The sequence below is a fragment of the Protopterus annectens genome, chromosome 13.part0 (genome assembly GCF_019279795.1).
Source record: "Protopterus annectens isolate FY-2018-M chromosome 13.part0, PAN1.0, whole genome shotgun sequence".
Lineage (NCBI taxonomy): Eukaryota > Metazoa > Chordata > Ceratodontiformes > Protopteridae > Protopterus > Protopterus annectens.
In genome coordinates, this window is record NC_056747.1 from 1187109482 (window position 1) to 1187136126 (window position 26645).

Sequence of the window (26645 nt, forward strand, 5' to 3'; positions counted from 1 at the left end):
AGTTGGAGGACTTGCAGCCACCTCTCTGTTTCAGGATCTTGAAGATGTCTCTGGATGAGACATCTTCAGGAGGTGACCATGGGGACACTTTTCCCCTCATCAAAATCTGTATCCTCAGTGACTGATTCAGGGAATCGATATGCTTCTTCTTGAATGTCCTCTTCTTAGGGACCTCCTCGGTGGGATCCTCTGGGGAGGTATCAGAAGAGAATGGGAAACCCTGTTAGGAAGCCTGGGGTTTTGGTATTGGCTCTCTCTGTAAAGAGGATAGCTGAGACTCAAGGCACAGAAGCGGAACAGCAAAAGACACAGGGTCCAAAGGGGGAAGCATCACCCGGGTCTGAGTTGTAGACAGAGCTCTCTCCAGAACTCTAAAGGCGGACTATTCTGGAGAGGGAAAAAACCCGGATCCAAGAGGCCATGCCTTGGATCCCCAATCTCACCCTGCTCAGAGGACAGCTACCCAGAGGCCGAAGTCAGATCTGAACTGACCATCACCAAGGCTCTGAGATGCAGAGACGGCTCCAAAACCCTTGTAGTCAACTGCAGCACCTCAGACCCAAGGGGGTAGAGCTGGCTCCAACAGCTCTCCAGATTCTACTGAATCGAAGAGCTTAGAGTAAGTCTCGGATCCAGGGATACTAGAATCTTCTGATCCGAAAAAGATGGTGCCAGACAACTCAGATCAAAGGGTTCTGAGACCTGGATAGGAGTCAAAGGAGAAATTGGTGGAGGAGGAGTAGTGGATACATGGACCTCCTGACCCGACTGAGTAGGAGCCGAGGAAGGGGCAGACTGGCTCTGTGCCAAAAGGACCTTTCTCACTAATCTCTCTATGTCTTCTTTGGTGTGACTTCCAGATGTACGAATGGATAGAGCAGATGGAGACTTTGGTCTTTCTAAAAATGGGGAAGGCACTCTAGATGGGACCTGGTCCACTGAAGGAGAGTACTTTATTCTAGGCAGAATTGGTAAAGAGGATATCTGATCCGAGGTCTTCGGATCAAATGAATCTTTAGTTGTCAGAGATTTCTGGTCCAAAGAAACTGTCAGATCTAAGGATTTGAATTTGGTCTTAGATGGATCCGAAAAACAGTAGGATCCAATAATTTTTGTTTCTTCTTCGTATGATCCGAAGAATCTATAGGATCCAAAGAAATTCTCTTAAGTGATTTTTCCAAGGACCTGGAGTATACAGATGAGGTGCTCGGATAAGTAATTGTCGATGTTTTTGGTTTCTCTCTGAAAGATCCAGATATAGCCTCGTCAAAGTAAGAAGGCAAGAGACTCTTAAGGATAAGCTTATTCCTATGATCTATCAACATTCTAGGATTAAAGGCGTGACAAATCTCACAATTTTCCTGGAGGTGGAGAGGACCTAAACAGAAAACACACAAGGAGTACAAGTCAGACATTGCAATCTTCTGACCATACTTCTCATACTTTCTGAACCAATTAGGCTCTTTTCCTTTTCAGCCATTAGCAAAAAAATGAAATGCCAAGCATAATTACAACCACAACAACAGCAATCAAACAAGATATAACTTAAATATATAAAGTCCTTTGAGATACAACTTAAACAGAGAAAGTCCTTTTTTTCAAATACAAGGAAAGCAAAAAAAAAGGAAGTAAGAGAAAAAGTACCAACAATGGTACTTAAGTCTATGAAAAATGTAGAAGAGAGGAACAGAGTTACCAAAAATAGTAACTAGAAATACCATGAACGGTGACAAGGAAAGAAATCAGAGAATTGTTGAAAGGTAAGGGAGAAGGCCTAAGCAGGAAATTTTTATCTAAAGTAGTCTAAAAACAATAGAAGGCAAATAATTTGTAAGGTATGAAAAGTACTTATTGCCCAAGCTTGAGAGAACAACGCATCATGTCTTTTCGCTGGAAGCAGCAAACAAGATCTGAGGTAATGGGGCGGTGAATTCTGGGTAAGGGAGAAGCTCAAGAGTTCAAAGTTGCCACGAGCTTTTACAACGGCTGAGTTGGATCTGAGGGTTCGGATCCTAAGCCATCAGTCAAGGATGGAATGAAAACTGACAACATCAGACTACATGTTCATCTATTAGGGGCTGAAAATCATTCCAGCTGCAGAAAGTAGTCAAAAACAACTATTTCCTCCAAATAATTTCAGTAGAAAGTGAAATCTGACATGTAATTTTCAGTCCAGCCTCAAGTGTGACTCAGCATTGCAGAAATATTTTTTTGGCTGGGGATTTCAGCAGAAATCAGCAATATATTCAACTGCCTTAAGCTAAAATACAACTGCATTTGTCTCTGCTCCTTTTTTTTTTTTTTTTTTTTTTTAGCCTGGGCCAAATGTATTGTGTATCTAATTTCCCTTCAGTGGAGCAGCTCTGGAAGTTTGTACTTTAACTTACAGTGGCAGTGTACTGAACCTTTAGACAGTGTTTAGTTACAGTCATTTGCTCTTGTGATGCCCCTGCACTGGCCCAGTAATTAAGGAGCCTCAATGTTCACCACTGGCAACAGCTAGGGACTTACACACTGGCATGATAACAGGTAAACACACAGTAAAGTGCAATTTCCCTTAAGAGAAGACAAAGATCACAATCAGTCTGGGACTGGTTTCTCCCTATTTCTCCATATCCTCAATAAGACTCCCCACTGACACAGCTATAGAGTTGAAATCTCAGCTGAGTGGCCAAGCTAAGACCTCCAGCACCCTCTCTGTCCAACCAGTGCTTCGCATCCCTGCCCAAGTAGCAGACACACACACACACACACACACACACACACACACACACACACACACTTTGAGATTTGATTTATATACAAACACACACACCTGGGAAAGGCTGGCACAGGTTTACTACCCATGCTCCCTTCTGCCCAGACTCTAAGGTAGTTCCAGCTGCCACCCAGCCACTACTTATCAGCTAATATAAGGCCCTTACAAAGGGTGCCCAATCCTACTGTGTAATGTTACTACTAATCCAAATGGTAGTCTGACCAAGCAAGGCTATTGGAGTGGCCTGTACAGTGTCACCAAATAGATATGCAAGTACACTAAGAGCTTAAATATGTCTCACAAATATCAGCCGCGAAAATAGGTTTAAATATATTTAATAATAAATGATAAAAGAACAAGACAATACTCAGTCAATCAACACAGTAACTTCAGAGTTCAAAATCACAGGAAATATTTGAAACAACAATGCAGGACAGTTTCAAATAAATACAGAAAACATCTAAACTAATAGTTACTATATTCCTATCTATATCTACAAGAGACAATATGCCCTAAATCTTACTTACAGCAAGACAAGTGAAGATGGTGATGATGAGTGGATGTTCTTGCTAGGTCCAAGACAAAATACAAAATGCAAACTCTCTCTCTGAGAGAGTTCTTAAATCAATATCAAATATTACTGCTGGTTTACGTTGGATGACATCACTTTTTGTCACCTGACTTCAGTTCCCAGGCTAAACAGAAACTTAACAGAATTTAATATCTCTGTGTTAAAAATACATATCTCTCAGATGTTTGCAGATCTTGGAAGTCATAACACAATAAAATACTTTTACATTTTTAACCTTGTAATTAGTTCTCTTTCAAGATAACACAAAAACTTGTTGCTCTAGACATTGTGTCAGCTACACTGAAACTGAGAACTTTTATAGCACAACTGTAAAGCAGTTTCATTTATTTTCTTGAAGTTTTGCAAGTTAACCCATTTATGTCTTAGTTTCTACTGTTAAAACATACATTTGCACAGGTATATAGTTTATATGCATTTCTGTTCTAAGTCAGCAGGGCATGCTGTGGCTACATTTTAGCTCAGTACATAACATACAGTTCTGTATAAATCATATCAATATTCCCAAATTACACACAATTATTTACAAAATTCCAGATAGCTGGGATGGCAATATTTCTCTGTATCACAGATCTCTTAACATTTCTTTATTATTTTTTATGAGTATTTTTTGCCACCCTGTGCCATCTTACAGCCCTCTACCGGATGCCACGTCTATTGATGGGTCAACCAGTTTCTCCAATTTCTGCCTGGCCTTGATACAATGCAGCTGGGGCTAGTGTGGATCCTACAGGCAACCGGGGGGTGGTGGGTGGGGTCTAGCTGTCTACATTCAACCAGGGAGGGGGGTATTCTATTTATGAAGGTCTACTACACGACTCCCCCTCCCAACTCAGTATTCATGGTTGCATCTGAGGGGCAGGTGTGCAGTGGGGATATGTGTCATATCACCCCACCTCAACAGAAGTTCAGCCATGTCCCCCACTCCTTCCCCTTTTAGAACCAGACCCCTCATCATGATGTCCCCAGCCTCCACTAGGAACTGCCACTGGGAATACCCACATAACCACCCTCGCCAGGATGTGTTTGTCTATCCCTCCCTCCCTGCAGTTCTGTCAGTTGCCTGAGCCAATAAACAAACCCAGGTCGACTGGGGTGTCGTCAGGGCTTTGGCCCTCTATGCCACTGGAGCAGCCTTGCTCCCTCAACACCTCTGACAAAGTACTATGTAGGGAATTAGTAAAACTGTTACAGTTGCAAAAGCAGGTAATCATTTGAAATGGGAGGACCTGCTACAGCAAGTTCCGAAACACAGAGACTGAATGGCCAAAAAAATTGTACTTACATATACTAAGTCCAAGATGCCATTTCTCAGAATATTCCCTTTGATCTTGGTGTTGGTATACATAAGTTCAGTGGGTGTGGGGATGGGGAGTAGTGTACTCCCCTCAATCCATAAAGAAGTTTTTAGGAGAGGAGTGATTTTCGAGAGTTGCTTTTCTGTGTTTTTGCTCTTTTTTTTTTCTTTTTCTTTTTGGCACTTGGCATTTCGAATGTCAATATTTCAATAGGGAGCCCAAAAAATAACGTTTTCAATTACTTCCTCATTTTCTCCAGAAAATGATTTGCACTGTTGTGCGCAATTTTACTGTCTTTCAGTAACATCCATAAATTCGTCACATATAACTAAAGCTGAATTCGTAATCCAGAAGTTTTATGTGGGAGGGAGGACTCTCTTGCCTTTCTTCTGATCTGTCTATCTTGTGTTTTCAAACAATCTTTTCTTTCACAAACATCTTTAAATTTTACTAAATGATGGTACTGTCTTAGATGGTTTTGATTCTAGTACAATACTCAAAAATATCTAACAAATTCCCTTTTCTTTAAAACTACACATACTATTTTTGTCTTTCTCTTTGCAGTAGCAGGTGAAGAACGTGCATCGTTTTTTGTCCTCCTATGAAGACTTGGAAGATACTAAGGCGCTGTCACTGAGAAGCTTTGGTTATTTTCTCCATCATTTTTACAAATGCTTAGGGTTTCCTTCTTGAATATGCATATAATCTAGAACATTCTTACACGTATTTTATGAGCTACGATCTTAATTTCTTAAAATCTTTTACTGACCTGGAGTAAAGTTTCCTACAGCCTGGTCATCAATTTTGGGAGTGGCATCAATTATATCTCTGTCTGCAGGTAAGCAACATTTATGAAAAAAAAAAAAAAAAAAAAAGGTTATTAAATTAGCATATCTTAACACAAAATACGGCAAAATGGCAGAAATGGACACTGCCAATGGCTAAAAGCAATACAATGTGCTAAGGAATAAGAAACAAAGAGTTCTGAACTGCACTCAGGGATAGCCACAGCAGTCTCAAGTATTCTGTAGTAATATGGCACCCTGCCTATTAATAGAAGACTGACAGACCCCAAAGTCTTGGCATCACTGTACTTAGCTGAGATGAGCCCAATTTATGGGTGTGCGCTCGTGTGTGTATACATGTGCATGTCGGCGTGTCTTGAGGCTGTGTGGATTTATTATTTTTTTTAATTTATAAGAATACTGCAAGTTATTCACATAAGTAAGCTACTGGCTTCTCTGCATCTGCAACAACATCTACAGAAAGCTGCATGGACTGAACAAAAATAGTGCATACAATACTTAGTGCACAGAACACTTCTCTAATGAAGACAAGGTAAGAAAGGTAACTCTGAAAGTGGTGCTATGGCAGTATAAGGCCTCGTTCAAAAATTTATAAAGTAACTCTGCCCTACCAGTTTAGTCTCAAAATATACACTTAAAGGAAAAACAGATCAAATAATTAAAACATATTCAGTTCCTTACAATTTCTTTACTACACTACTTCTGAAAAAAGGAATACTTTCTCTGTCACCTGTTGTTTCTTCCAGTGGCTGCTCATGGTGGCTCTCTGTGAACTGGCTTTCACTCAGCCCTTCTTCCACTAGCGATGCAGTAGTATCTGCAGCATGAGAAACTTATTAATAACAACGCTCTTACTTAGTAAGTAAACTGCACTAAGTAAACATGCACTAAGAAATATCATTCTTTTCCAGAATGCTTTATTTGCAGATATTTCCATGCTTATATTTGTATTTCTTATAATTAAATGTAACATTGGGGTTATTAGAAGGGAAATGTTACTATCCTTAAACAAGCTCCTACTTTGGAATTAGGGAAAGGAAAATCAAATGTAAAAGATTAAAATGTATTAACCAAAAATACTTCTTAAGCCGATGAGTACTATAGTCAGTCTCCTGTGTGGTACAGCATTAATTTTCTGCTGCTTCTAATTCATCTTTTCCATATCATCTCTATATCAATATTCTACAGGTAAGTCTGCAGTAATATACTGAGTAACCCAAAAAAAGGTCTAAATCACATACATAAATTTATTTAAAATGATCATAGATACTATCTCAAATTCGGTGCCACTGAAAGCACAAGATGCTGGCTCTTTAAACAAAGAAGGACATAAGTTAAATGCTTAACAGTTACCGTATTAGAAGTGACAGTAGTTCTAGAAAGGCTGACATCTGGATCTAGACCACAGAAAGTCTACAGTCCAAGTAACTTTTCAATGGGGGAAAAAGGCAGATCACAAAGTAGTGAGAGTTTAATGGAGAAATCTACTTCACATATAAAAACAAACTAATAAGACCTACGGAAAACACAGTATTTGCATTCTAGCCTTGATGGAAAGAAGAAAATAAAATCAACCTCTCTTCTTAAGACTTTAAATGTGTGAAAAAATAGAACAAAATGTTCACATCTCAGCAAGGCACAGTAAAGCACGAGTAAGCTGCAGATGCTAACAAGCTTGAAGAATTATTCTCATTGCAACAAGAACTTAATTCTATTTGAAATGCATTCCTGAACTTCTCAACATATTTTTTTAAGACTGGGAATCCTAACCAGAAGATCAGTGCAGTCTGTTGTTAAATGAAAATATCACTTATACGGTCTAGTTGAAGAAAATGGCATACAATGCGTGTCAGATATATGGTTGAACAATGAATGGTGAACCATCGACTATTACATTTCTATGGCCAAGCTATATTAACAATACTGTTATGTTTGAAATTAATTACTGAATTCCTCAGCATCACTCTGTAAATCAGGGAATCCTAAAAAGGTCACTACAATCAGCTGGTAAAATAAAATACAAAGAAAAGTTGCTGAAGATGGCATATAATGCTGACCAGATCAATGGCTAAATAAAGAATGATGAACCATCAACTACTGCATTTTTAAGCAGATCTACTTTAACAATACTGTTTTATCATTATTTTTTTTTTAATTTTAGAACTAATTACAATTGGTGACTCACTTTATCAGCATAAGTGTTAAGTCACATTTGGACAAAAATACTAATTTACTTTGCAATGCTACTTCAAAGTCTAGATTTCATAGTTGTCATCCTTAATTAAGGCTTATACTGTTAATGTGTGAATTTTTTAATGTGTTCACCTCAGTATGCGTTTTATTGCTTGAATAACTACCAGCTGTAATGCTTATAAAAAGAAATGCAATTAAGAAACAGTGACTGTGGATTACTTTAATGGTCACGTGATAAAAAGTGAATTTGCTGTAAATAAGAAATGGCTTAATGCATCCTAATACTGTAATAGCAGTAGTGTGGTTCTTATTGGAACAGGTAGTAGCAGTAGTCACAGCAGCAGCAGCAGAAGAGTTGGTATTTAGTCTGTAACAGACTCAACAAGAACTGAAATAGCAGCAATAGTAGTAGTAGCAGCAGCAGTAGTAATAGTAGAAGCAGCAGCAGCATCCTTAAGAGTAGCAAAATCAGAAGCAGCAACAGCAGGGGAAGAACTAGTATCAGCAGTTTTATTAACAGCACCAATAAAAATAGTAGTAGTAGCAGGAGCAGCAGCAGTAACAGCAGCGGCAGCAGTAGGAGCTACAGTAGTGACAACAGCAGTAGCAACATTAACAACAATAAAAATAGTAGTCGAAGCAGAAGTGCTTCTAATTATGACACAAATTGTGAAACTGAACAGACCTGAGTAACAGAAGCAAGCTAATAACATCAAGAATTATTCTTTTGTTTCGGAGAAAAGAGGAGCATAAACTGTGTTAAGATACTTAGAAAAGTAACATCATAAATGCCAATATCATATTAGTAAATCTTTGAGAAACTTTCCTTCAAAACACACTCACAAAACTAACACTCCCAAGGGTAGAACAGGTTTACTAAAGTCTATTTCACCAAAAGAATTAAAGGCCACACGAGTCAGTACTATACATGGGTTTAAGCAGTCATATGTATTCTGAAGCTATATCTTGTCCTTTCTAAATCCTCTCTAAAACAGTGAAAAATGAAATTTGGGAAGAGAACTGCTTAGGCTAAAATATGATGGTATATACAAAAAATGAAAGACAAGACAAGTTTAAAATTGATGGTAAGGGAAGATAACAAAGATGTGAAAAGGATGGCAAGTCCAATAAAGTTATCCTTTTGAAGGTCTTTAATGGTATCTTCTTTAATGGTGAATTATTACTTGAGACACCTCTTACTTAAGTCAAACTTATGGACCAAGTATTGGCCAGAGACAAAACTCTTCAGGGTGTCAGGTTAGATAATTACATCTGTGTGACACAAAGATAACCTGCACCATTCTTAATGAAGAAATAGTGGTAACTGCATACTGTGCTGTGTTGAAAACACAATTAACTAACTTATGCAACTACAGTAGAGTCGATGATCCGCATGTCAATTATCAGAAATGACAATTATCAGAACCAGCCTTCCAAAGTTTTCAAGTAGGAAAAATCATAAAGTCTGAATATGTAAACATTATACGTAGTTGCTTGAGCATGTTTTCTGAGCTTGTAGCCAGCTTGTGTGTGAAAAATATTCTTCATTATCCACTGGAATCGCTGAGTGGTTGAAAAGTGCATTCCTCCGTGCAAACCCCCCCCCCCCCAAATTTTAGATGTTTTTTATCTGGTTCAATTATGTGTTTGATTATCTGAACAATCTGATTATCTGAACTACCCTAGGTCCCAATTAGTTCAGATAATTGACTCTCTACTGTAGATCTACTCTTCTGTGAGGTTCTGCAAACTCAGAAGATGTTACGTCAAGTAGGACATTGCAGGGGATAAAGATTCCTGTATAGGAGAGGTCTTTGGGGCTTGTCCCCTACCTTCACTTATGCTATTGCTCTGTCTATGTGTAACTAAAAACTTTTTTACAGTTTATATATGTACATGAGTTACACCTGCAGGGGACAATGCAGAACTGCCAAAATATCAACATTTTGAAGCTAATCAAAACTATGGACAGAATTTCAGTACAAGCTCAGCAAGTATATGGACAGACTCTAACGTTCAACCGCAGTAAAGACATACACACAGCTCTAGGTGAATCAGCATCAGTCTCTGCAACTAAAAATACAATCACAAAGCAAGCTACTGAAGCAGAAGTTTGCTTATGAACCTTGTTATATGTCATCAGGAATTGTCAGTCAAACAAACAAGTACTCTTTGAGAACTGGGTCGCTTTTCCTACCAATGGCAAAGAAAGATCAACTAATTTTTTGCATTATATGTTAATAAAACGTGTTCTGTATAGCTATCATGTGTGTAATACATCTCCTGGACTGGCAAGTTTCAGGAAATAAATTGTGAGATGAGAAGACTAATGAAGTATGACCACTGTATTAATCAAAAGTGGAGATGGATGAAGGATAACTATCACATTAAGCAAAAGCAGATGTTATCCAACAATAGACTGCATCTTAAAAGTAAACACAGCTATTAACCTTTAAACAGCTCAAGTACTCAAATCTTTCCATCAGAACCTATGGCAATCAACTCAATGTTTTTCATGACTCAAGTGGAGTAAAATTATACAGTTAGATGAAATAGAACTGAGATCAGATTCCCCTCAATCAAAACCTGAGTCCTAAAATATAAGCAGATTATGTGTGGGATTCAAAAACACTAATTCTTAGCCACAGCAGGTGAAAAGAACAGAAGATAAGGCACAAGTAAAAATACCTGACACCAGACTAAGACAGCTTTGGTGTTTCATGGCCTGTTTTTGACTCTAGAGGGAACCAGAAGGGTAGTGGGATATGGATGGATACTCTTAAAACACATCTTGAAATCAGTGGGGGTCAAAAGGAAAATTAAAATAAACACAAACTCTAAAAGATTTTCATCTACAAATAATTTTAATATCCATATTGCAATTATAAAAAATGGGTCAAGAGAAACTTATTTAAAACTATTTCACAGGTAAATTGCTTACCAAGTTAACAAAAAGTACATACCTTCCATTGAGGGGGTATTCTTTATATCAGAAGATTCTGAAAGAGCTTCATCTGAGGCTTCATCAGCAAATCTCTCGTGAAAATGACCTAAAAGGTAATTTTAATAACTGCAACCAATGCTATGTATACAGGTATAAGGAAGTCACAAATATGAAGTAGCACAACCAGAGAAAACAGATCACATAAAAAGTGCCAGCATGCAAGTGACAAAACGCTCACAGTCAATACATCTGCTGCTGAATATCTCCCAAGTGTTTTACCAACCAAGGACCACTGACCTCCAAAACATACACATATTTACACACACACACACACACACACACACACACACACACACACACACACACACACACACACACACACACACACACACACACACACACACGCACAAAGGTACACACGCGTACACATGAACACACATACACTCATGCACACAAAGACACACCAAAGTCTTCCTTGCAATTACAACCAACACTCCTAAAGATGTCAGACCTATTTTGCTGGTCAGTCATGTTCAAAGCCTTCAGTATTTGTTGAAAAAAATTAGATAATATTTCAGCTCCTAGCTCTTAAATGGAAACCAGAACATATTAATGCAGTGAAAAAGACTCAAATGGCTCTTCAATACAAAAGATGGCTTCCTAACTGTGGTTTTGGTAACTCAAGTTCAGGTAGCTGCCTGAGAAGTCCATTAGAAAGTACTGGAGAAAGCAGTAAGGCTGAAGGCAGATGGCTTGCACCTTGCCACTGGGTTAGGAAGTTCTGAAAGGCTGGTTACTGAAGTGGAGGTTTTGAGGTCATCATCATGAAAACAGGATAAAACAGAATTGCCTGGGTCATCTGAGTTCTACTAGAAACAGACAAATAGGGGTTTATGCTATGGGAAAAGAATAAAGGAATTTGGTAGTCTAGTGCCAGAGAGCACATCTGACTTTCAGGCCTCCTTTCTCTAAGTATTACTTTTATTAAAGTTTTTACTTTATAATGTAAGAAATAACAGTTAAATACAATAAACAGCAAACATGTTCAGGTTTCCTGACTAGCAAACTTCAGCTTCAAATATATGTTAGAAAGTGTTTAACTACTTAAGCACTTGAATGGTAATAAAATAATTAGTACAGATAAGTAATAAAGATAATGCATTATGAATGATAAAGTAATTATAACAGAACTAATAATTAGTCAAAAGGGTTTTTACTACTGGTATAGCACCAAGAGAGTAGTCAACAATAGCTGGTCTGTTATGCAGTGCTGTTGCACTTCTGTAGGAATCTGTGTATAAATGTGGAAGTATGCACACCATCAGCCCCAACACTACAGACCCTGATTTGGAAGTCCATCCCTCAACTACCGTAGGGAGGATTTCAGGGCACAAACTCCCCAAGCCACAAAGATGATGACTCTTGGTAGCTAGCAATTACTGTAACAATGTCTGAATCGCCAAAAGGGCAGATGACCAAAAGGGCTGATTTGTGAATTTGGGAGGTGGAGAAGACGGATAACTGGTGGAACAGGAAAAAAAAAAGATACAAAAAACAATGCGATTGCAAACATAAGTATTAATGTTACTAATCAGAAATAACAAGTCACACTTAAATGCAAATCTACAGGAGTAAAAAAGCATCCTGCAGCTATGAGCCATTATTTTTTTTTATTTTGTTGTATCCCAATCCATAGTGGAACTGGCCTTGTGATTCGTTTTGCAGTTGAGATTTGTCTTTTCCATACTGCACCTGCTGTTCTCAGATAATGAGATTGTCATGCCCTCTTCTCTTGCTTAGACCGGCATCACTCAGACTAACTGCTTAATTTGAGAATCTCTGGACAGAATGTCAAAAAATGTCTTCCAGTGACACTCTCTTCTTTTATTTTATTTATTTTTTGTCATGCTTTACACATACTGCAGTGTTTTTCTTCAGATGCAAAATAAAAAATATAGGAATCATCTCCTCGGTCAGTCTGTTTTTGTCACTGTTATTAAGTTTCTCCACTCTGGCTCTACCAAGCAAAATGGATGTGAATACATAAAGGCACACAAGATTTATGTTTCCAGAAATTGGGAAAGAAAGCAGCCAAAACAGTTGTGAATCTCCACAGAACCAAGATGATTATGGCCCCAATGTCACACACTACACTTGTGGCACACTGCTACTGCTACACAAGGCTTCAATGTCTGCAGTCCATGACTGCATGATGAAATAAAGCACCCCTACATTCTTGAATGCAATACCTGCAATTGTACATGTAACTTAAGATAACCTGGTGGGGGATGCTTGCAGCAGTATTTCAAAGGCTAACCCAGGAACATACCGTAGAGATTGGTGACATAGAGATTTTGTTGTGTGGTCCATTGTGAAAACTATGGAACATGTCCCTGATTGGGCAGTACACACAACACAGGGCTAACTTGCTGAACCAGACTAGTCCTTGGCAACTAAGTGTCCCAGTGTTCACTTTATTACATATACCTGCTGATCAGCTTACATCTGTATCCCATTAACCAGGCCTGTATTCTATTTAACAAACACGCAGACTGTATTTCAGGTTTTCTTACAAGTGGTCAGTGTGAAAGTGGTTGACCATTATCACCTCAATTTCATTTTCTCCATTGCTGCATTTAATTGACTGTTACCCCCATATTTTGAATGTGACTGTAAGATCTAAATTTGTGCAACAATTGTTTTTATCCCTGCAGGCATTCTTATTTTCACCCAGGATGCAGTATGCATAAATAAGTCCCGACTATGACCCAGATACCCCTGGTCTGAGTGGAACTCTGGTGCTGGAGGAGCTGGCTGGATAAAAGGCAGGAATGATGAAAGTGCTTTCTTTCCTCTCTTTGTTGATGACTGGGAGGTAGAGAGTGCATGCCCAGAATCCAGAATCCATGCAGAGTCCCCAGTGGAGACTGGAGATCACCAGAAGTGATTTGTCTTCAGGGTAACAGAACCACTGAGGAGATGTCTCTCTTGGAATCAGCAGAAATGCCCCTTGCATAAGGCCGATGTACCACTGCACATCACCCTTGGAACACAGTGGTGGTGCACATTAGGAACTTTAAGGCCTGAAGGAAAATAAATATTTTCGCAATATGGGTTGGGGCACTGCTCCCACTATTCAACCCTTCTCTGAGAAGGAACAAATAGGATGAAGAGCTTGCCTCCACATAATAAACAGGCTTACTGCATGAGCAGGAGAGAGAGGTTCAAAGGTCAGCCTATGGAAACAAGCGTAAAAAAAGAAAAATAAGAGTGAATGCAAAAACACTGTTTACCTGTTGTGTACCCTACTGTTTAAGTTGATATTAGAGAAACTGTATATTCAATCAGTTGTGTTTGACCAATTACTGTTTCACGTGTCTGAGAGTCAAGTAATGGAATTTGCATTTTAACATGGTATGTGTTGTCTACACCTCTGTGAAACACACACACACACACACACACACACACACACACACACACACGCACACACACACACTGCTGCTCTTGGAATCAGCCAGAAGCATGGCTAGGATGGGGAGAAGGGGGCAGCTGCCTCAGTTGCAAGATGTCAGGATGCTTGATCCTCGGCACCAGCAGCAGCGTTCAGACCTGGGAGGTAGATTATGGAGAATGGATCTGGTTTGCTTCTTGGATGAGAAGTGCCATATCAGGAAATGGATTTTTTTTTGGTGCTCAACATAGAGTTGAGGGACACCAGATCAGAAGATGGCACCATTAGTTAGATGTCCAAGCTACAACTTTGGGATCAGACCACTCCACAAGGCATTTCTTGCTAGCTATTAACTATGTTCCTCGTCAGAAGGAACAGTGGTAGCTGATAACTCAAAAACAGCATGATGTTTGCTGGCATGTCACATTTGCCATATGATAAGGGTGCATGTCCAAAGTGGGTGACAGGTTTTAGTACTGTATTAACCTTCTTGAAGTCATTATGCACATGTTAAGTGAGCTGACCACTGTTTACTGTCAGGTGATTATGGTGTTTGGTCAAGTGATCTAAAAGATGTGTCTTTGAAAGGTGCACTGCACTGCATGCATGATGTTGTTCTGGTGACTTACTGATGCAATACATACCATGTGCGTCAGTAGTAGGCAATGAGATACCTAGAACACTATCAACCTTTCCTTACTTTTTCAACATTGCACTGGAGCTAGTTTCATGCTGCTTTTCATGCACAAGCCTATGAATCCGACCTGGAATGCTTTGCAGGATTGCCTTTTTATAGCCAAGTTTGCTTCTGGACTGGGCATACAGGTTGAATTGTTTTTACAAAGTATGCACTGCTGTCTACTATAGTCAGTGCAAGTACAGTTTTGAAAAAGATAACAGTCAGCTACTTCTGCTCCAGTGACATGACCTCCGAAGATTACTCAATTTAAAGACTACTTAAATTCCCAAGACCCTACTCTCTGACACCCAACAGTCAGGCCACACTGTCTCCCTATCCCAGATGACTGCCACAAAAAAAAAAAAAAAAGCAATGAAATGAATTTCTCATACCATATCTTGTGTAGGCTAAAGACAGAAATCCATAATATTTTTTTTTTGTGGTGTGCTGTGCACCTTGCAAGACCTGAAGGGGTGGGGGTGCCCCCACACCCCAATCTTTAAATCATTAACTTCAAAAATGCAACAACAAAGTCATAAAGGAATAAATATATTTGCCTTTTCTCAAAGGTAGTGCAACCATGGAAAATATCATATTTATAGATCTGGATTGTGGGGGAATAGTTCCCATAATGGACACCAGAGATGGGAACATCCTCCTCCAAAAAAAAAAAAAAAATTCTTGTCACTGAGTTAGGAAGTTAATACTGGTTACCGAAGTGGAGGGTTTGAGGTCATTGTCATGAAAACGGGGTAAAAAACAGAATTGCCTGGGTCATCTGAGTTCTACTAGAAACAGACAAATAGGGTTTTATGCTATGGGAAAAGGAATTTGGTAGTCTAGTGCCAGAGAAAACATTTGGCTTTTATATCTCCTCTCTATAAATATTACTTTTTATTAAAGTTTTTACTTTATAATGTAACAAATTACATAGTAAAATAAAATAAAGAACAAACGTTCAGGTTTCCTGCCTGGCAAACTTTAGCTTCAAATGTATGTTAAACTATTTAACTACTTAAGCACTTGAATGGTAATAAAATAATTAGTACAGATAAGTAATACAGATAAAGCATTATGAATGATAAAGAAAGTAATTATAACAAAACTAATAATTGTTTAAAACGGATTCTACTACAAGGCAGATCAAACAATGAGGAATTTAGAAGGTCTTAAATTAAAGCAAGCCAAAGCTGAACCAACCTGAACCTACCAAGGAGAATCGGGAACATTAGCATTTTAAACTATCACTTAAGACATAGCACCACATGCATTATTAGAAAACAAACCATACATTTTTTTTCATTTAAATGCACTATACACTACATGTATATTTTCTTTCTAACAACTGTCATTCACTCCAACATTATATAAATTGCTCAATTCTTGCCTTAACTTAAACCTTACTCCTCCTCCTGAAAGTTATCCTGTGTGCAATGTTTCTACAAACTACATTTATTTCTATGTAATGTGCTCCTTCCCTTTTATAAAGATTCCACCTTCGTTTCTTTATCACTTTTACAATCTTCAACACTTCAGTTACACTTAGTTTAGATTTTGATTTTCTAGTAATTGCTTTTTTGGAAGTCAATAGCATTAAACTTTGTAAGGCCGTACTATGTCTAAGCAATTCAGATCCTGTGTCCCAGCTTCTAAGAATAATTTCCTTAGATACAGCCATTTGCTCCCCCAACATTTCTAACACAGTACTGAGTTGGGGAATTTTTAAAATCTGCCAACTTGTTACACTCCCAAAAGCATGTTCCCAGTTACCTCTCTCTTTCCCTTCACACATTCAGCATCTGTTTTCTACCTGAGGAAAAATTCTCTAAAGTCTGCTTGAGGAATAAAAATATCTATGCAAACAGTTCCAAGCAAAAATCCTAAAACTTCTAAACTTTGCTGTATGCTTAAGAGCCATACAGATGTCCTGCCATTGTTCCTTTGTAAAGCATCTTTCCAGTCTCTCGTTTCTAAACTCCACTGATAGATACGTTTAGTTATCATATAATATTTTACAAACCCTATTAATTATTCATTGTTTAACAGTAGCTTTTGTTCTAGCCTTGACTAAATACTCTACCAAGGCTGGTCTTTCCCTTAGCACTCCCCTGTCTGTTTCTCTTTGCTTATACGCTCACATTATTACCTGGTAGAGAAGACAGTCTCTAATCTGCTGTCCAGACTTGTGCTTTGCTTCATCCCACTCTAGTAACTTTTATTCTCTATTATTTGCTTCCATTGTCTTGGTTTCTTTGTTAATTTTCTACAATAAGTTCTATCCTCCAGTAGCCTATTTGCTATACCTCTACTTGCAGCCATCAATGTTAGCAAAAATATCCTTTCTCCATTCCTGTGTTGGCTTAATTTAGAATTCTTTATACTACTTTATGAATATAATATTTGGTATGGTGTCTATTATTCTCCTTAAGGATCTGCATCTGAAATCCTAGTCTTATTTCTTGAATTTCCCTCACTTCATTCTCCCTTTCCTCTTTGATTTATAACTTTTTGTCATGTAAATGAACTTTAACTACGTAGCTTTAAAATGCCCACTCAGATCAAGTAATCCTTAAGAGTCTTTACAACTACTTACCATTTGCACAAAGTACCACAGCTCTTCCTGCTATATCATCTCATAGATGATGATTTTGATTCACTATTATTTTTATTTCTATTCACCATCCCTGTCTTCCCCTTGCTCCTCTTTCTTGCTGGGTGCCTCACTTATTTTTCCCCTCCCATTCTCTCAGGACAGAATAACATGTTTATCATTATTACTGCCTGTTGGAATTCAGTTGAACCACTTTACATAAACATTTATTTTAAAAGAGGTAAAATCAGTAACAGAAATGCAAAGCTACAAACAAAATTACCTGGCTTACTGCTTATCTTCATTCAGTGAATTTGGAGTGTATTTTAATTTCATTATATGACTATAAGTCATTCTCCACAAACTAGTTTTCTTTAGGCTGCAATGTTGAACTAAAGAAAAAAAAAAGGTTGGACTGAGGCACTGCATATTGTCTTTCCTTTTTTTATTCCTTAACAGCTATATACATTGTTATCTCCTGGGGTAATTTTAGTTCAATTTCTTCCCTGCCATGTTCCATTTGCTTTTATCTATGGTGTTCCATTCTCTTTGTCCTTCTTATTACCTTAGTTATTTCTTTTGTCTTGCTTTCCCCCAGGTTTCCTTAATCACTTCTGAGCTTTCTCTTAATCCTTGCTGCTTTCGGAACTTCAGCAATAAGTCTCTAATTGTTCCCTCCTCTCATCTACATTTGTTCCTTCTTGCTGTCCTTGGTATTCTTGTTGGTGGGGGGCTTCTATCATTGTTCCCACTCTGTGGTACAGTGATCTCTGAAGCCAGTCCAGGGCCTCCTTTGGGCTTGTGAACAACTTTGCTACTTCCTGTACTAAGATATGAAGGGTGGTTGGATACATCAAGTACCATCTGTATCCTCTTTTTTATAAGTTTGTATTACTTTCCAATTGCACACCTCCATCTTCAGGTCTCAAAGGAGAAGTCCTGGTCTGCAAACACTCCTTCTCCTCCTGTCATCCACCTTTTCTTGATTACGCCAGGCTCTGCAATATTGTTTGTCTTATTTCATATGTTTGGAAATGGATTACCACTGATCTCAAACATTGTGTCCCTCTAGTTCCACTCTGTTAGCCTTCTCAATTTTAATGTCAGCAGTGGGGAAAACAGTCCATTGTGCAATATGTCCTGTTATCGCTTCCTTGTAGTCTGCTCTTTCATACTTTTCAGGAACTCCATCAGTTTTATATTCTTCTCCTGACTCTGTCTTCCAGGACTATACATTTCAATTCAACACAATCTAAGAGAGCTCTTGCTTCTTCTGCCCTTACTTTCAGCTTTTCATTTTCTTCTTTTTATGTCTAAATAGTTGTTTCTTGTTCATTTAACCCTTGCTGCACTTCTTAACTTCTGTTTTCTTGCATTTTAAGAATCTCCATTAGTTACTGTTGTGTTTCCTTAATCTCTTGTCATATTGTCATTAGTGCAACTGATGTCTCCATTCCACTCTGTCTCCACTATGTGCTCTCCCTGCATTACATGTTCTTATTTTCTGATGCCATTGTTGTTGTTTAATTGACTTCACAGACTTTGATATGGGATTTAGAATCTTTCTTTTTAATCTCTATTTTATTTCTTTACTTTTGTGGGGTTTTTTTCTTAATTCAAGTCTGAATGTTGGGCAATTTCTTCTATTTTGTTCATAGAGCTCACAAACCAGTGGCATATACAAGTTCTGCCATACCTGAAGTCTAAATCTAAAACATTAAAACACATTTGTTCTATGGGAAGGATCAACTTATTCCACTTAACCATTGCCATCCTCCCCTTCCAAATACATTTTTTTAAACTCTTTATTATCATCCACAACTTCTTCTTTGGTTAATAAAATCAGGCCTGAGTTCTATACAAAAATAAAGGGACTAAAAACATTTTCACAGCTTATATCTCACAATCCATATCCATAACTAACAGCTTCCATTTTCTCAGTTTATGTATTATGTTTTGTTCAATCTCTTCCTGCATATCCCTAGCTGCCATAACAGAATCATTTTTAATCTATATACCAAAACACTTCATCTTATCACGTTCCCATAAATATGGGTATTGCTGAACCAATTCATGTGTGGGTACATATAGCCTTTGTTTTATCTTCAGTAATTCTACATTCCCAAAAGACTTGAAACTGTCTCAAAATGCTCCACATCACTTACATATCATTCTCTGGATTACCAGACCTGTTACATTCTTGAATTTGTAAGCTCATTTTATTAGCTAGTGGCTCTAAATCTAAAGCAAATAAATGGGAAACAGGACACCCTTGCCTGGTTACTCTTTTCAAATACAGCTTGTCAGAATGGAACCCTGCCACCCTAATTCTTGTCTCTGATCCTTCACATATTCGCTTAACTAACTCTATTATTCTAATGTAAATGCTGCTACTGTCCTACTCATAAAATCCCATCTGACACTATCTGCATTCTGCTTCCCTCTGGATCATCACTTTAATGTTAATGGTGTCAAATGATTGCCTCCTCTCCACAAAATCACACTGATCCATATCTATCAATTTTTCCAACACCTTTGTCATTCTGTTAACTAGTATAGACATAATCCCTTCATAATCATATTTGAAAATTCAAATGGGTCTGTATGAAACTGGGTCTGAAGGGTATTTCCCTCTTTAGATAATACAGCCACTGCAGCATTTTTCTAACATACTGGTGCTTCTACTCCTTTTAAAATACTGTTAATCAAAACTTTCCAAATCTTTATCACTTTCTTCCCTCCCAATTTCCACAGGAGTACCACATGAAACAGAAAACTTGTGTGAAGACTGATTATACATCACCGCTTCTATCTCATCTCTTCCTATCTTAACCATAATTGCTGAGACTCATTTTCTCTATCCTTGGTATAAAATAAGTCTTCTGTAAATGTTTCAGTTTGTGCCTTTTCTAGGTTTCCACATTCCTCTGGTTTATACAAATTTTAACAGCACTTCAAAATATTTCTAATACCTTTATAGGATCTCTGGTTATTTTTCTTGTCACAGACTCCCTAAGTTTGATGATAACCCTTTCTACTTTCTGTTGTCTAAATTGTTATCAAAAATAGTTGCTTAACAGCAGCTTTTCTAAACTCATGGATATTATCAAAATACTCCTTTATTTTCCCTTTAGCACTCTAGTTATGTAACACTCCATTTATTATGCTGTACTTTAACCTTTGTCAGCCCATTAAAGTAATTCCTACTACTTAATTCCCATATTTCTTTCTCTTTTATTTATATTTTATTTTAAACTCCATTTTCATTTTATCCAACTCACTAGCTGTCCTTTCTAAAGAAAATTCTAAATTCCCTAATAACTGTCAAATAATTTCCCCTACCCATTCATTAAATTTTTCTCTTTTAAACAAGTAGGCAGGAAAGCACCAGTGTCTCACTTTTACTTCATTACCACGTATCTTTGTCTTAGCTTTTATTGGTGCACAATCTGGAATAGTTACTGGATGTGTGTCAAAGCTTTCATTTAAACACATATGCTCCCATGAAATATAATTTCTATCCAGTCTAGCCTAGTCACTGTATCTTGTGGAATAATATGTAAATTCTGTCTTGAGTTCCTGCTACTTGAATTCACACATTCTATACCAAATATTCTCTTATGTTGAACTGATATATTCCTTCAGTGTTTCATTTATTTTAAAGACCTCTAAGTACATTTGATTTACTTTATCCTCTGAATTACTGGAAGTTATCTCCTGCACCTAAGCTGAAACTTGAATTGCTTTTTGTTGAAGAGCTGCAGGATTCTACCAGCCAGAGTATTCTCTTCTCCTTTTCTGGTTGATTTTCTCTCAGATACTCCAAATGTTCTTAGTCGCTAGAAACCAGGGAGTGTAATTACTAGCCAATGACTGAATTTTATTCAAACTGATACCTTTGGCTTTTTTTTTTTTATTTACAGTTTTTGCTTTCATACTGGGAGAGCTCAAAGCAACTGGTTGATAAGTCTGCAGCCATCTTAGAAGTCCAACTGAAGGTTCTCTTTTTCTCTTTAATGGCAAACATGTTATCTGTCTCTAACATATTAAAAATATTTCCAAGTGCGCAAGCGTGCACACACACGCACATATGTCAAACGTTCGCAATGTCGACTATCTTTAATTCTGGCAGAAGACACCGAATAATCATATTACTGCAGAATGCCAGCACTGCTTAGTGGAGGTCAAAGCAGTGTTCTGTGATCTCTGATTTAATCTATCTATCAATCTATATATATATATATATATATATATATATATATATATATATATATCTTTAGAAATATATATATATATATATATATATATATATATATACACACACACACACACACATAACACACGCATGCACATATATGCAGATAGATAGATATAAATACACAGAATGCCAGCATTGCTTAGTGGGTAGTCACGGTACAGTGGAGAGTGGGAATTTGCCTTTTTCTCACTGTTGTGTAATCTCTGTGAGTTGGTGTATGTGTGTGTGTGTATATATATATATATATATATATATATATATATACACACACACACACACACACACACACACACACACACACACACACACACACAAGGGCACATAATTATTCTTTCATCATGTTGTAAATCATCAAACCACAATAATAAAATAAAGAAACTAATCAGAACCCATGTTAGCCAAATTCAGAAAAAAACACTAACATGGGAATCAAGTCTTGACTGTTGATACTCCATACAATGAAACATGTACCACATGTAAGGTGCATGTCAGGTCAACGAAAGTAGTTTCACTGAATGCAAAAAAATTGAAATCACTTCACTGACAGTGTTTTCAGCAAACTGCTTTTAATTTTTTTGCATTCCTCAAAACTATGTTCATTGAATTGACATGCATCCTGCATATACTGTAGATGCAGATACACATAATGGATGCAGACAATTAGGTACATGTGCACACTTTGTGTGTGTGTGTACAATACACAGACAAACACATATATGCAACAATAACGTTTACAAGGATAAAGAAATGAAAAGGACATAAAATCTTTTTTATGACAATACTGATTCATTTTAAACTGACATCCTGTGGCTATATCAAATACAGATATGAGCAAGAACAATCATCTTGTGCAAACTTCTTATAGCTACATCACATATTAATAAAGTCCAAACAAATGGTATCCAAGTGCTAAAATGAAACCAAATAACTGATAATAGCACAACGTTGCGAGTCCACAGATACGATTTATTGAAACAAAGTACACAAATTAGTTAAGCGCTTTCATCAAATAGTATGACTTCGTCAGAACAAGTAATATAATAAACTTTAAAACTTAAATAGTACCCAGTTTGAATTCATTGGCTTAGAAACTGACAAATCATGTTTTAAACATGCCATATCTCATGAATAATAAATATGATACAGATATTGAATAATTAATTAATTTGTCATATAATTAAATCTTAAAAATATTATACTGTTACAGTATACATATGAAAGTATCAAGTTTTGAAAAGGTAAAAATGCAAATATTACATATTTAAACTGTTTCCACATAGTAAAAAAATGTTTTTGTATAAAAAAGAAAATTAAAAATTACTTCACTGACTGGGCAGCCAGTGGATTATACTAACTCTGCCTTCTCTTTCAATACAGGCATAATTGAAAGATACTCATTGATGCCCAGGGGGTGGTCAGCAGCTAATCTAAGTTGCCACATCAATTCCTTTTTATGCAACCTATTTTGCCAATAACCCCCTCCACATCCACTGTAACAAAGTCCAAGATACCAAACTTGAACCCACTGAAATTTCTACACAAAACACTATGTCTGTACAATGCATTAGTATTTTTTCCACTCTTCATATCGTACAAATGCTCATATATCCTGTTCTTCAACATCCTTTCTGTCTTTCCGACATAAAATGAAGAACAAGAATTACACTTAGCAAGATATACTAATTTACTAGAACGACAGTTACCATTTTTCAAATAAATATGACACTTGTTGGAATTGTTAATAATAATGTCATGTTCAAGCATTATATATGAACAATAATGACATCTACCACAAGGGTTACTACCATATGAGTTTCTCTGCTTTTCATTAGAAATTCTGGTAACTTCCACCAAAGTTTGATGTTACTACCTACTTTGGTGGAAAAAATAGGTTTGTCACCAAGAACCCAAATTATTTCAGGATTGGTTCTAAAAATGTTCCAGTTCTTTAACAAAGTTGTTTTCACTTGGGAGTACAAGGGACTAAACTGTACTACACATGCCTGCTGGAAATCAGTACTGACCCTGGTGTTACCAAGATTGACAATATCACCTGGTTTATAGTTACTACTACCCAGTAAGGGTTTGTACAAGGTACCCCATTTGTTTCCAACTTCCTCAAGTATTGGATCAATAAAATGTCCAGGGTAGCCTCTCTCAAGAAACATGTTCCTTAAATTCTGGAATTCCAGTATCACGTCTTCCTTTATGGTGGTCATTCTAGCTATCCTTAATGCCTGGCCCTTTACAATACTTCTTTTCTGATGAATAGGGTGGTGACTAGTATAATGTAAATATGCATTGCAAAAAGTGTTTTTTCGGTAGATTTTCGATTGAAAACTGTTTTGTTTTTTTAAAAATCTGTACATCAAGAAAATTAATTTCCTGTTGATGGTATTGAAAAGTAAATTTTAAATATCTAGTCGTCTGATTTATGTATTCCAAAAACTTTGAGATTCCTGCTACATCTCCTTTCCACACAATAAAAATATCGTCCAAAAATCTACCATAGTATGCAATGCAAGATGAAAATTCCATATCAGATTGAAAAATATACTTTTGTTCCCACCCTAAAAGCACTAAGTTAGCATACAAAGGGGCACAGACAGCACCCATAGCAACTCCTTGCAATTGTTTAAAGTATTCACCACCAAAAAATATAAAATTATTCTCAATAATCAAACTCATTAATTCACATAAAAGTGACACCTCATCAGATTTTAAAGCGGAGTGGGAAAAAAGAACTTCCTCAAACAAATCTAACCCTTCCAGTCTTGGAATACAAGAAAAAAGGTCTTGTACATCAATTGTAAGAAACCAACAATCAGCCAACCAAATATCTTGCTTAATTTGACCCAAAAAGTCCCATGAATCTTTTAACAAATGTGGAAATTTGTTAACAATGTGTTTCAATTTTCTATCCACATAAACCGCTAGGTTATGTGTCTTAGAACCTGCGGCTGCGACTATGGGTCTAAATGGTGGCTTTATGAGATTTTTATGCACCTTCGGTATCCCGAAGATGGTTGGTATCCTAGGAAATTTATTTAATAGAAAGTTGTATTCTTCTTTGGAAATTCTCTGATCTATCAAATATTCATATAAATAACTATCCAATCTACGGTAAGAAATATTGATTTCATTTTTAGAGCATAGAGAATATCTGCCCTCCTGAAATAGTATATTCTGCATGTCATTATTATATTCTTCTACACCATAAATAACCACCCCTCCCCCTTTGTCAGGGGTCATAATTCTTATATTGCTGTTTTTTCTGATACTCTCAAGAATATTTTTTTTGTGAACATTCAAATTGTTGAAAACCTTCCTTCCCCCCCCCAAGTCTTATATAAATCTTATTTAACTAATTTCTCATCTGCCGCAATAAGCGGATGCAGGGGGGGATTAAACATGCTGCTTTTCTTTAATACTTTATTTGATTCACCTTTACTTGTTTTGTCTGACAAAATAAGGTTCAAATTCAATTTCCTAAAATACAACTGCAAATCAATCATAACTGAAGCTATATCCGGCATATGGGTGGGAACAAACTTGAATCCCTTTGAAAATAAAGAAAATAGATCCTTAGTGATAGGAAAGTTAGAATAATTATATATGTTGAAACCATCCAAACTATATTTGATATTGTCAACACTCTGGCTCTGTTCTGTACCATCTACCATTGGTTGTAAGTCTGATTCTGCTTCACAACCCTGCTGTAGGTCTTGTTTGTCCCTTGTCTGCGTTTGGCTATTCTTTCTGAGCGTCGGGGTATGGGAAAATCCTGAGTATCAACCAGACATTCAAATTCATTGTCACCATGGTTGATATCATCTATTTCAACCTCCATGTTAAAGCTAGTTCTAAGCCTATTTTCTACTTCTCCAGGACCATACTCCTCCTGCTGTTGCATATAAAAAAACAGTTTGTCAGTTGGATAAACCCTGCCCTGCTTGTATTGTTTATTGTCCCTTTCCATCTTTTTAACCTTTTTCTTGAATATATTATCGCATTTTTGGTCCACCCTACTGATAATCTTGTAATACAAATTTTCATACTGGGAAAATAGTAAATCAGTATTAATTTTATCATTTAGTATATTCACTTCTTCCCTTAGTCCAATGATCATAGACTCATAAACAGCAACAGTTTTAGCCAACAATTCTAGTCCCCACTTATCAAACATTTCAGAAAAATTCTTTACAGTCACATTATCATAGTAAATTCCATAAGGAAACTTGAAAACCCTTAACCCCTGTGGTACCAACTCCTGCTTGATACATTTATTTAGATAACAGATTTCCATTTCACACAATTTAAATTTAAACAACTTCTTTTCAAAAGCATATATCATTTCCCTTAAGGATGTATATTCAACATGCTTAGAATTTTTAGGTTCAAAATTTGAGTTGCACAGTTTATTACCAGTTTCCTGAAAGGAAAAATGTCTCTGTATTAACTTTCCATACCTGTCGGTTTTGTTTTTACCAATTAAATTATCATTGCCAGTGTTAATTGTTCCCCTAGAACTGCTGTTAACATAACATCTTTCTTCACACAGTTCATTTTGATTGTTACCCAGTCGACTTTGAAGGAGTCTATTTTTATCTTTACATGAACAGTTTTTGCAAGAAAGTTCTTTATCTACACCACCTCTGTGAGGAAGAGGTTGGTAGTGACTACTGAAGTCATGGATAATGTTAGTCTTATCAACCAAAGACTTTGAAACAGTACCTGGTTTGAAATTAGAAGTTTCACGCTCCTGGCATCTTGCAGCATGTCTGCTAGTTTCCACAAACGCTGACTCAATCTCCGCTTCGAATTGCACTGCACAATTACTTCTAAATTTTCATTTAGAAGGAAAAAACGCCCTGTTCACCTTCCAAGTGAATACTGTGACCAGTGTTCGGTGTAGAAACGCTTCTCTCACCTCCATCATGGATTTGTGCCAACGAAGTGACGTCACGCGTTTTCTTAAAGTGGCAATGCTCAACATGTTCCTTGTGCGTACCAGAGTTCATAATGTTATTACCAGTTTCTAAGCCAATGAATAAAAACTGGGTACTATTTAAGTTTTAA

The 26645-nt window shown here is 37.0% G+C and overlaps 1 protein-coding gene across 9 annotated transcripts in view; it reads right to left on the reverse strand.

Moving 5' to 3' along the window:
• Positions 1–26645, reverse strand: part of MAPT (microtubule associated protein tau) — a 1213302-nt gene that overhangs the window by 480109 nt on the left and 706548 nt on the right. For 5 of the 9 annotated variants that reach the window (XM_044055187.1, XM_044055183.1, XM_044055180.1 and 2 more), the window contains exons 3-5: positions 10608–10694; positions 6182–6268; positions 5415–5477 (exon numbers count right to left, since the gene is read on the reverse strand). The exons of 1 other annotated variant lie outside the window; for it this stretch is intronic. In XM_044055187.1, the coding sequence (XP_043911122.1) occupies positions 5415–5477; positions 6182–6268; positions 10608–10694 (237 nt within the window). The remainder of the gene's footprint in view (positions 1–5414; positions 5478–6181; positions 6269–10607; positions 10695–26645) is intronic. 3 more of the 9 variants (XM_044055186.1, XM_044055185.1, XM_044055188.1) reach the window with 3 other exon arrangements.